At 36.6% G+C, this 12,089-nt stretch overlaps 2 protein-coding genes across 4 annotated transcripts; one reads left to right on the forward strand and one right to left on the reverse strand.

Moving 5' to 3' along the window:
• Positions 1 to 809: 809 nt before the first annotated feature.
• On the forward strand, positions 810 to 7,645 carry LOC106938663 (ly6/PLAUR domain-containing protein 6-like). 3 transcript variants are annotated; one of them, XM_015020794.1, is made up of 5 exons: positions 810 to 931; positions 5,383 to 5,537; positions 6,196 to 6,318; positions 6,453 to 6,583; positions 7,112 to 7,645. In XM_015020794.1, the coding sequence occupies exons 2-5, from the start codon at positions 5,417 to 5,419 to the stop codon at positions 7,298 to 7,300; spliced, it is 564 nt and encodes a 187-aa protein (XP_014876280.1). In that variant the 5' UTR covers positions 810 to 931; positions 5,383 to 5,416; the 3' UTR covers positions 7,301 to 7,645. The 3 variants fall into 3 exon arrangements, with proteins under 3 accessions (XP_014876280.1, XP_014876282.1, XP_014876281.1); XM_015020796.1 differs by having other exon boundaries at positions 816 to 931; positions 6,220 to 6,318; XM_015020795.1 differs by lacking the exon at positions 810 to 931 and having other exon boundaries at positions 4,960 to 5,537.
• A 445-nt stretch (positions 7,646 to 8,090) lies between these two features.
• mmadhca (metabolism of cobalamin associated Da) lies at positions 8,091 to 11,752 on the reverse strand. The gene is made up of 8 exons (XM_015020793.1): positions 11,666 to 11,752; positions 11,188 to 11,226; positions 10,847 to 10,988; positions 10,557 to 10,774; positions 9,635 to 9,740; positions 9,228 to 9,349; positions 9,068 to 9,154; positions 8,091 to 8,646 (listed from the first exon to the last, which is right to left on the reverse strand). The coding sequence occupies exons 2-8, from the start codon at positions 11,197 to 11,199 to the stop codon at positions 8,428 to 8,430; spliced, it is 906 nt and encodes a 301-aa protein (XP_014876279.1). The 5' UTR covers positions 11,200 to 11,226; positions 11,666 to 11,752; the 3' UTR covers positions 8,091 to 8,427.
• Positions 11,753 to 12,089: the final 337 nt, after the last annotated feature.

Raw genomic sequence — 12,089 nt, forward strand, 5'->3', positions numbered from 1 at the left:
TTGTATGGCCCCTTTCAGACATGCACTCCTTCACATTTATCTGATGGGAGCTGAACATGATGACTTGGCTTCGTGTGTTTCAGCCAAGGAATGCGAATAAGCGAGCAACACAGGGTGTGTCTTCTTCTATTTGCTTTAACAGATGATGTGAAGCTTTATTTTGAAACAGACAAACTCTTGTTTAAGATATCTATATCTTAGATATATTTCCACATCATGAACTTTTGTTATTTCTTGAAAAGTACTTTTATTTTGGGGAACAGACAACAAAGATGCTGGAAAAAAAATATACAATTTTACCTTCCTTCAAATCCTGTCATTATGTAATGGAAAATGATACTTTTAACAAAATGCAACAAAAATACTGTTACGATATTTAACCAAAATTAAACTTTTTTCATATTATAAAGTATTGTGTTAGGTTATGTATTTGTTGCATGTGTCTAATTGTATGTATAAACAATAGAAAAGATGCAGAAATTTACTTTAAAAAGTAAAATATTCCTAAATACTTAGTGTTTACACATTTTTATTTTTATTGTAATTGTTTTCATATTGTATGGCTGCATGAAAGACTTTTTTTTCCTTTTTTGTAAATATACCTTTTTCTCTTTAAAAACAACGTCCATTTATTTGTCATTATGGGCCCCTATTAACATTCGCCCGCAGTTATCAGTTTCCGTCTATACAAATATAATACTGCTGCACTAAGGACATAAAGAGGCTCTTTATTTCGCTAAAAACGCAGCGAAAAAACAGACAAAGCAGCAGCATTAGCTCCCCTTGACAGGGGGGAGTTAACATCTTTTACGTTTCCGTGACGCCGCAGCCCTCCCAACCCAAAAAGCTCCAACATCCACACAGAGCGGCAGTTTCTATCCCCCATCTCCGTCCCGTTGAATCTGCTGTAGGTTCAGAGGAACTGAAGCTGGTAAGTTTCATCTCCAAATCTAGTTTGTTCCTGTTCTAAACCATCAGGCACTGTAAAGGTCGTGTTTTTTTCGATAAACTTCGCGTAAATCCAATCTGCGATGGGTTAGGACGCATTTACGTGAGTGAACTGAAACGAGCGCTGCTGCTATTGTCAACATTGAATGGAGTGCGTTTATTTTAGATATTCACAATCCGCATTCATTTTTTTTGTTTTTGTTTAAATAGACTAGTGGAGGTAAGTTACGTTCAATCGTAAAGCGTGAAGTTAGTTTAAAAACGTAAGAAAAGAAGGAAAAAACGGCCAGCTTTCAACTTTTCTCGCAAATTAGTAACAGCGGATTTGTATAAAGTCGTCTTGAATTTAAACTTGCTAAATTGTTCACATCCTCTTTTGTGTTGCAGACTTTAACAATGTATATTATTGAGATTTTAGGTAATAAATAATAATTACAAATAATTACTCTTATACAAGTAAACAAAGCCTTTCCGTCATAAACTCTCCATTCCGTCAGTGATGCATGGTGGTGGCAGCATCATGGTGTGGGGATGCTTTTCTTTCTTGAAATGGAAACCAGTTAGAAACATTGTGACCCAGACATTCCCAGCATGCGTTCGAGCCAGGCTCTTCCAGGAGCTTTTGTTCCCGTTCTCATAACCCTTCAGCTGAGGTTACCTTACCGTTTACTGATCCAGCTTCCAACAGGATGTGATTCATCCACTGGTTTGCTGTTACTATTTCATTAAGATGTGGAACATTTTAAGAGGCACAGAGCCTCCTGAGGATCCCATAAAAAGTGTTACAGTCGAGAAATGAGTCAGCAATGCCCACACAAAGCAGCCGAGGCAACAAATCTCACTTCTGTGTGTTCTTTTGCACAAGAATTTGCTCGACGCACTAACCTTTTTCCTTCTCGATGCTGGGCTGAGATCAAAAAGCAAACAAAAGCAGCAGTATGGGTGGAGTGTTAAGCTCGTGCCATGTGTGTCTGGTCTGCAGAGCAAAGCCGGCGTGCTTCAAAGCCAGACCCGGTGGTCGAGGTTTTGATGGAGTTTACTCCTGACACAAATCACCGAGCCTTCATCTAACGAATTTGTTCGTTCACACTTGACACACGGGTCGATGTCAGCTTCAGCGACGGACCGTGTTGACTGGCTGTATTGGGTCAGTGAAGCAGGAAGACGGGCATTTGGGTCTCAATCCTTTAACTAAATACACACAAAATTATTATTTATTGTTAAAAAGTTAAGGAAGAATGAAAATCTGCACCGATTCTTCTGCAGGAGTAGTTAAATGTTGCAAATAAAAACCACAAAAGGACAAAAATGTGTTTCTTGATGGAGGTTACAGTTTTAAATACCATGTGAAATTAAGGAACTACAATTATTTTTAACCAACATTTGATCTAGGAATCTTTTTTGCATCCACTTCTAGATTATTTAAATGATTTTCCAAACAAAATGAAAGGTTCAAATGGAGAAATAAATTGTATATTTTTGTAAAAAAAAAATCACTAGAATAAATGTGAAACTAGTATCTATTTTATTTTGTTGTGAAAAGATCACAAAACTTTCAGTAGGAAGAAAATTCATTAACATTCATCCTAAAACATATAGAGACAGTGAATGCATCATATCCTCTGGGTATTTAGTCAGTCCTTTTTTTATTAAACATCTTCTGCTCCACATATTAATCTCATTTTCAACACATTCCTCTGCAAGCTTCAACATTTGATAATATTACAAATTAATACACAGATTTCAGAGTCCAATTTCCACTTTAAACCCTTAAAATTCCTCCAGATTTTGTAACATTTTAACCAAAAATTGGAGAACAGATACACGTTTTCCAACATTTTTCCCCCCAGTGTCAATACTTTGCTGCAGTTACGGCTTTTTGACAATTAGAGACTTACCTGTTTCTCCAAACTTAAATTAGACTGGATGGAGATCACCTCAGATCAACACTTTTCATCTTGTCATAAATTCCTTATAGGATTTAAGTCTGGACTTTGACTAGGCCATTCTAACATCTCAAATCTTGTAGTCAAACAGGATTTGTATAAAATCCCTATGAAGCAGAACTTTGTGGTTATTGACGTAAGAAAGCGTGAAAACAGTTTGGATGGATACTTTTGTAAGACACAGATTGTCCACTAAGTGTGAATTGGTGGGATTTTAATAATTATATTTTAGTACAAAAGCTGTTAACTCCTTATAAAACACATTGCAACATTCATGTTTGAAGATAAATGCAGCAAATCACAGTATAATTTGACTTAAAGGCGACAGCTTGGCTTTACTAACTCTGCATTTACACACATCTTTATTACCTGATGTAAAAATTCATCAATTCATTCAGCGGCTGATTCTTGGTCGATATTATTGATCTTCTGCTCTGTTCGCTGCAACTTAAACCAGATTTCTGGCACCGACCATGGCGCTCAAAGCTGGAGACCGAGTCTTCAGCAGTAAAGCATCTCGTTATGAGCCGTACTGTAACACTGTGGCCTGAGGAGCGTGACAAATGAATGGAAGCACTTAGAGCAGGAGACCTCAAATAAAACTTTCAAGTAATTATTTAATTAATCCTGGTTTCTAGGGCTCAACTTTAAAAGGACAGAGGTGAAGCTACTCTGCAGCCAAGCATGCCTTTGGTTGGTTACACGTGGAAAAGCAGGAGTAATTATAGGAAGATGTGATAATAAAAGAGCAGCTAGAGCTTCCTAAAATATTACTAAAATAAAGCAGTTTAATTGTAGGCTGTGTGTCCGGTCTGGCAGCAAACAACATGGTGGATCTGTTTGCTTTATCGGGTTAGCATTACTAGCATTAGCTTATTAAAAAAACAATGCTGAACTAAACTAAGAAACTTATTTTCTACAATATTCTACAAAAATCCAATAACAAGAATTAAAAAATATATTATTTCTGAATTCCCGATGGAGCTAGCTAGCTAGCATGCTAATATTAGCTTGTACGTTGACATAAAGTGGCAATACACTTTAATTAGTTTCATTTTTACTTCTCTCCTCTTCTATACATTTTTTTGCATATTTTTTATATTAAAAAGTAGAATTGTGTTTGTTGAATATTTATATTTTATTGTGAAAAGTTTATGTAAACATCCTTTAGCAGATGTCAAGGAAGTAAAAAAGAAAGAAGCTACTGTTTAATACCGTTGGTGACAAAATTACAGATTTTCAGATCCAGTTGTGCTGCCATTTATGTTTTAGGATGTAATTATTATGCAAGAAATATTATCCGTATTGCATAATTTGTTTATTTGGCTTTAAAATGAGTACATCGGTGGTTAAAGTGGATCAGATATGAATAAATGTGTGCAGGATAGAACAGCGTTCAGCTAAAGCGTGGATCAGTCTTACTGGGGCATGTTTAATGCAAAGAAAACAAGCATTTATAACCACCCAGCCTGGCACAGAGCCTGGGGATAAAGAACAAAGTGGAGTTAGAGGCATCTGAGCTCAGAGCTGATCTTACACAAATCTGCTAATCTGAGTAAAAGGGGGTAAAACCAGGTCAGCTGGTGTTTAATTCAGTGACTGACGTCTCAGAGGATCCTTGGAGAGCCGCTTTGGGTAAAGCTGAAAGAAAACTGTAATTCTTTTAAATGTTACTGTGAAAAAATAAATAAAAATGAACATATTTATCTGGTAGTTTTAAATGTTACTGTGAAAAAAAAATAAAAATGAACATATTTATCTGGTAATTTTCCCCCCAGTATTATTCAGGTACATTTTTAAAAATGTTTTCAACCAGTCAGTTCATGGTTGAAACCAGTAGAGGGTCTCCTGCAGTAAAAATATCTGAATCTTATTACTCTATCCTTTTTTCTGCTTGGAGAAGAGTTTTTAAATTAGAGTTGTACCTCATTTAAATCTCAACAGTTGTTTGAAATGAGAATTCACTCTGGAACTAAATTTAGTGTTTTTTCTATATTCTTTTGCTTACATCGGTGTATCATAAGCTGTTATTTTATTATGGCAGCAGAAGGGATTACAGTTTTTAAATTTTAATAAATGCATTTATTTCATGTTGCACATTTGTGAATTTTTCTTTTTAAAACATACCACTGAATTATAAATACATACTGCTAACACAAGAGGTTGAATTATTCAAATAAAAAAAATATTTTACTGATCCCAGAGATAAATGAATTAATATGGTGTTTTAATCAGGCACATTAATTATGATGCGCTTTTTTCAGTAAATGTTTTGCAAAATATCTCTAAATTCCCTTTATTATCCTCACAAAGCCTCTTGTTTTGGATCAGATGTTATTAAATGTAGCATTTTATGAAAATCTAAAGCAAATATTTAAAGGTTTTGTCACAATATGGGTGGAAATCCATCATTTAGCTACGAAGGCTAATAAAATCAAGGCATTGAACTCATGTGGCTGCTGCTTAATGACACGTTTCTCTGTTGTAGCGTTTGACACGGTGTGTAGCGTTGATGTAGACCCATGATGGATGCCTGGCCAGCTGTGGCCTGGATCCTGATGCTGGTGTCAGTTTCTGAGTGGACGGAAACCGCAGAGTCACGGGATTTCACCATGAAGGACATAATTCAGCTGCATCCTTCCAGTACGACCGCGGCGTTGAATCCTGCAGATCAGCTGCAGTTACATCACTTATCCAAGCTTCCTATTTACTCAGATACTCTTAACAATTATAACTTTATTTTTGCTTAGGTGGTTTTTTTAGCTCACGTGGTAAATGTTACAGTTCAGTTTGTGCAGAGTTGTGATGTTACCTATCTTGAAAACATTTTTTTTTTTTACTTGCTAGCAGTTTTTGTAACTAGAAATCTGTTAATTAGTTGCAAGAAATCTATTATTTAAAGTTTTTAATTTTTTTAAAGCTACACATGTTTCAATCCCACATTATGACTAAATTCATGACTGATTTTTGCTCATTTTTCAGTATGAAAATGGTTGTGTACAGTCTGCATAATCATGTTTAAATTAGCAGCAGGAATGTTGCAGAAACCGCAGAAGAGCTGAAATGCAACTTCTTAAAGTACTTAAATTCCTTTTTCATGTTTTGTAACAAAACTACAAACAGTTTAAGTGTTGCTTTCCTTTGTTTTCAGCTAATTTTACCACGCTACCCCTAAATAAAATCCACCTTACCAACCATCTTCAGTCATTCAGGGCTTTAAATATTTCTATTATAGTACTAAAATAGTTTTTTTTAATATGAATGCAAGTATAGAATGCAGTATTTTCTTCCTGATAAATAGATTTTGTCTGCCTGTCCTCTGCAGCCACACCTCATCCAGGTGGTTTCAAATGTTTCACATGTCAGGACGCTGCAGATAACTACGACTGTAACCGCTGGGCTCCAGATGTTTACTGTCCAAAAGGTAAATCAGCTTCTTCTTTTAATATTCGTAAAATAAGCCAACAGGAAGTTAACCTGAAGCTGACCAGCTAAACTAAGTTTATTTTCTGTATTTATTAAGTACTACTTGTAATAATCAGAAGAGTTTTCTTCTAGATACAAGTTATTGCTACACGCTCCACATGATGGATAACCATGGCGACAGCGTTTCTGTGACGAAGCGCTGCGCAACCTGGGAGCACTGCCGCTTCGCCGGCTGTGTCAACATCACCCACAACGGCTTCCAGGTGAAATACGGACCCAGTTACAGGCACAGGACCCAAAAATGTACTCAAGTAAAAGTAAAAAGTAGCTGTCGAAGAAGTTACTTGAGAGTAAAAAATATTTGGTAAAAAGTGCTGACTGATCAAGTTATCATTTAATATTTAAAAATTACATCAGCCGGACCAAATTATAAAGNTAAGTGGAAATTTTGGTATTTTAAGAATGAAAATGACAAAAATCTTTTTAAAAAATCAGGCAAGAGAAATTCTTTCAAATCAGTCAATAAAAAACTTTAAAAACTGCAGGTGTGTGTCTTGAGTCTGGTGAATTTTTAGCTAAAACATGTTTGTTTTTCATCCAGTGGGCAGAGAATCCAGAAATTTTACTCAAGTAAGAGCAGAAATACATCATAATAAAATAACTCAAAGTACAGCATAGGAAAAATACTCCTAAAAGTACATTATTTTCAAAATAAGTTATTCAGGTAAATGCAACTCTGGTTACCAGTTACAGCTTTGTGGATGATCCAACTCTCCTCTCACCTGCTGCAGGTGTGCACGTCCTGTTGCCACGGAAACATCTGCAACATGCTGGTGCCGATAAACGACAGCGGCGCCGTGTTCTCCTCGACCGGGCCTCTGGTCGGCACGGGCTGCAGGCTGCGTCCTGCTGCACTACGTTACATCACCCTCATCACTGCCAGCAGCTGCTGGACACATCTAAGAAGTCGAATCGCTTAACACACAAAACTTCCTTCCTTTTATCAAGCTTACAGACGACTATGTAGTGTTTTTTTAACCGTTATTTATTTTCTATGCAGGTTTTTATTTTTAAATAAAATAAACTGTAAACGTGATTTGGATGTTTTACCCAGTGGAGAAGCTCTACGGGATTTTCTGATAGATCAACACAAAATATTGTATAAATGTTTCAGGTAAATTTGTACTTTGCTATTTTTATTTATAAATTAAATTTGAGTAAAGTGTGGAATACATTTGCTTTTCAGGCAGGAGCGAAAAAATTTTATGATTTTCTACTTTTGTTCATAGCATGAAATCTCTAAAACATTAATTTTAAAGTGTTTTTGTAAAACAAAATTTAATAAAAAAAAAATGATTGAAAGGGGTTTGAATTATTTTCCAAGGCAACATGTATTATCAGAAATCAAAACAAAGCTTGTGAGTAAAATCTTGAACCATTAAAGTCGTTCAACTTTAATCTAATTCCAGGACAATTTAGGAAAAGATCATCTTCACTCACATGCCTCATTTTACAAATTTACAAATCATATTGATCAACAGATATGAGGAAGCCAGAACTAAGTGCTTTTTTAGATCTGTGACTGAAAATATTAACATATTTAAGACGTTTTGATTAACTAAAATCACTGTGCAGGAAGGAAACAAGAACAGCGGTGGAAGCATTATTCTGAAACTCTTAATTAAATTTTGACTCATTTCTCTGTGAGTAAACTTATAAAACCAGCAGTGGATTAAACAGTTGCTTCCTGGAAATAAAGTGAGTCCAGCCTGAAAGGAAAACATTTTATTAGCAGTGCGTTACGACCCGATGTCGTTCCGGCGAACGTGTTCATGTCGTTTCGAGGCTTGTTGTCGTTCCTCACCTGGTAATTTCATAAATACAAATATTCTCTAAAAATATCAACACTTTCTACAGATTGAACATATTGCAAAGTTGACGTTTTGAGCGCGGGTTTGCCCCGGATGTAGTGAAGAGTGTGGAGTCGTTAACACCAACATGTCCTTACAGAGTTTTGTCACACAACCGAGCCAAAATCAAAACATCTCACACCACGATTAGAGGCATTCTTGTGCAAATCTCCTGGTGTTTAATTTTAAAAACAAGCCTACTCTTCTTCATCAAATCCATTCGATAGTCCTTGAAGTCTCGTTACAGCATCGCTGTTGGCAGGTGCGTCGGTGAAAACGGTCCCCACGAACAAAGGCGTTCCCCTGAGGATGTGGCGAATGACGGTGCAGGAGCCCGACACTTCGATGTGAAAACCCAAATGTCTGAGCTGCTCCTCCGGCCGCAGAGCCGACGCAGCCAATGGAGACGCAAAGAACTGTGGGAGAACGCATTTAGAAGATCATAGTCAGTTCATTTTGGTAAATTATCAACATGTATACATCAACAGTTTCATGCCAAAAACTGAAACGCATCTAGACTTTACCTGGCTCAAATTAGACTTATTCTCTCTTAACTAAAATAATTTCTGAATTTCAGAAGGAAAACTTTTGTTCAATCCTTTATACATTTTATATGTACAATATCTTTAAAGTATTGCTTTGAATAAAGAGTTTATTAGTTGGTTCACGATATCAACTTTATTGATAAGCCTAATAGCTTTTTTTTGTTGCAACTTTAATATATCAATGGTTGTTTACTTGCATTTCCCAGATTTCTGAACAAAATAACCAAAAGGCATAGCCAAAGAGGAATATATAATATATAATATGCAAGCCTTTGTGTGATTCAGTACTTACAGCTTCTCCTGTTGTCGGGTTGATAAAGTCGGCCCAGTATCCCGCCGTCCACAGGGCGAAGCACATCTCCTTCGCCCCGCTCACAAACTGCAGTGACGACATATTCTCAGTCTACAGCCACTTCCTCAATTTCCCAAAACAAAGCGAAACAAAGACTCACTTTATGAAGCAGCTGGTCTCTGTCTGGTTCTGCTGCTCCGTCGTCTTGACGACCTCTTCTCTGGGTTACCGTCACGACTGTGATGGAGGCCGTTGGTGCCGAGGGGAACATCAGCTCCAGTTCTGAGACAGACGGATTAGTTACTGAAATTCAAAGGCAGCTGTAGGCCTGTCAAAATAAATAATTATATTGTAATTTTGAGACCATTTTCAACAAATATAGTAATAATTGATTCAAGTACAGCCCCTCAGACTTTAATTTCTGAAGAATATTTAACACTGGAACTGGAAAACATTTTAAATATCCAAAATAAATGATGAAAAAGGATTATGAAGTCTCTGTAACCAAAAACTATCATGCGATTAATTGATTTATTGCTTGTTGTGACCAGCTTAATGTTCTCTTACCTTTCTTTAGCAGCTCAGGGCAGGAGCTCACAGAGCAGTCAGTGTCTGTCTGGTTGAAGTACTGCTCGGCTTTGTGGACTCTTATGTTTTCAGGGCCCAATTTTTCCTGAAAACAAACAAAGTGTACAAAATATCAGAGCTGAATGTAAAGACATTAATGTCTAAAAAGTTACAGCTAATGGAATTTTATGTGTTTTTACAAATAAAAATATTAAAAATGTGGCTTCCATCTTTATTCAGACCTCCTGAGTCAATTCTTTGTAACATCGACTTTTCCTGCAGTCAAATCTGCATTTGTAGACGTGAAAACTTTTAACTAAAGTAAAGTTTGTAGATTGAGGAAAAACAGAACTACAATTATTTTACATAATACTTATTATGCTAATTATTTCTGATGTTCACTCTTTATATGAAGCAGCATATTTAGCAGCGGTTGGCACTCTTTCACTAATTGCTAATAGCAGAGCTAACTTTTCGCTTAGCACTTTAGTATTTTGCTAACTTTGAAGACATTTAGCAAACTTAACTTCATCTAATTAAAATTTTGCAAATAAATTCTAAAGCGTTAATTTACTTAGCCGTTAAATAAATTTCCAGTTGAATAAAGTTCAACATTTGTGTTGAAGTTTTGGTTATCGACTTAAAATTTCTACAAATAGTTAGACATTTATATTCACGCTCTTATTGTGAAGGGGTGAAGACTATTTAAAGAGAAGTTCCATTTCCTCTCAGTAACGTTTCTTTTTGCACAAGAAACTTTATTGAGCAAATGGCAAGCACACAACAAACAAATTAAACAAACCAGGAAGCAAAAATGTAGGTTTGAGTAAAGCTCTAGGGTTAGCATGACTACCTTTTCAGTCATAGACCACCCTGACTGTGTTGTCAGTGCAAGAGGCACAACGATTACTAAACTACTCACATGAAACTCGTTGACAAACTGGGCCAGAATAAACTGGTGTCTGTCCATGCTGTTTGGAGTCGTGAGAACGTCAGGCACCGTCTTGTGAACCGGAACCTTCTTTTGGTTCCCCATGCCTTCCAGGTGGGAGTCAAACCCGACATTACCGGGCAGCTGAAATCGCTGGTCCTGAGGTCCAAATGGTCCCATGCTCTCATCAGGCCACACAGTCCTGGGCCCTGCAATCACAGACAGAATTGTTCAGAAACCAACTCACGGACCCACTTCCTATTTGACTCACCATGTCTCACCTGAGTGTGTGGGTGACACGGCGATGTACGGCTCGTCAGAGCTGGCGGCTGAGAACGTCCTGCTTCTTCCAACTCTGAGAGAAGTCAAAGCATGTCGGCCGGCGGTCTGAGACAGGATCAACCTGCTTCGACCACACAGCACCTGCAACAGAACAACATCGTCTAAAGGCAAATAATCTGAAATATTTTCTGAAATAAACACGCTGCTATGTCCTGGAATTATTTCAAATATATTTAATCTTTTTATTTTATTCTTTGCAGATCTCTTGATATCACTCATAACTCTGTAATACACAGTTAAGATATTTAAGACATAATTAAGATGCAAGTAAGTTACTTACATTGCTTGACATTCTGGCTCGCCGCCTTCACCTTTCAACCTGTTATACAGTTAACAAAAAAAAAAATATATATACATAAAACAGACCTTCAGATGGGATGAGATTGCCATCACCTTCAACGTGCTAACATGGCTAACTAGCAACCATAGCGAAGTCTGATGCAATAAGAGTCTGTTAGCCAAAAGACAGGTTAACAGCAAACATAATGCCACTACTTACTATGAATTTGATCACGAACATATTTAAGATTGTTTTAATATTTTAAAATAAAATCAGTCAGCCTCGAAAAACAGCCAAGAGAAGTAGCTAAGACCGACACGACTAGCTGTTAGCTGCGGTTAGCTGACAGGCTGCTAATTTGTTCTGTCAGTTTCCTGTTTTTATGCTCAAAACATCAACACAAAACCTCGTTGTTATGTACAACAAACACTTCATAACGTTAGTTATGCAAACTAAACGCGATTAAAGGAGTACATACTTCTTAGGATTCCCTATCAACTTGAGCGACTGCTTTGACAAAACAACGACGGAAGCTGCCAAGGGTCAAAACCAACTTACGTTTGTGTAACCAAAACAGTGGTCGTCAAAGAGCGCGTGACGGGGTTCATACGTCAACGTTGTCGCCATATTGTGAATGGCACATGAACACAACGCAGACGAACGTATAGATACTTTTGAAAAACCCCTTTTTTTTTGGACAAAATGGTCAGATTTTTTTTCAGGCTACACACTTAAATCTTCATCAAATTATTTGTAAATTTTTGTATTCTCTACAAAGGTGAAAAGTACCTTTTAGTTTAAGTCTAAAAATAAGCTATATTGACACGCTATCTTCCCTCAATAAAAAGAGGAAGATAGCATGTCAAATTTAACAAATTAATAAATAGCTCTATATTGTTTTC

The sequence above is a fragment of the Poecilia latipinna genome, unplaced genomic scaffold, assembly GCF_001443285.1.
Source record: "Poecilia latipinna isolate Pla-1442-1.1 unplaced genomic scaffold, P_latipinna-1.0 Scaffold2661, whole genome shotgun sequence".
NCBI lineage: Eukaryota > Metazoa > Chordata > Actinopteri > Cyprinodontiformes > Poeciliidae > Poecilia > Poecilia latipinna.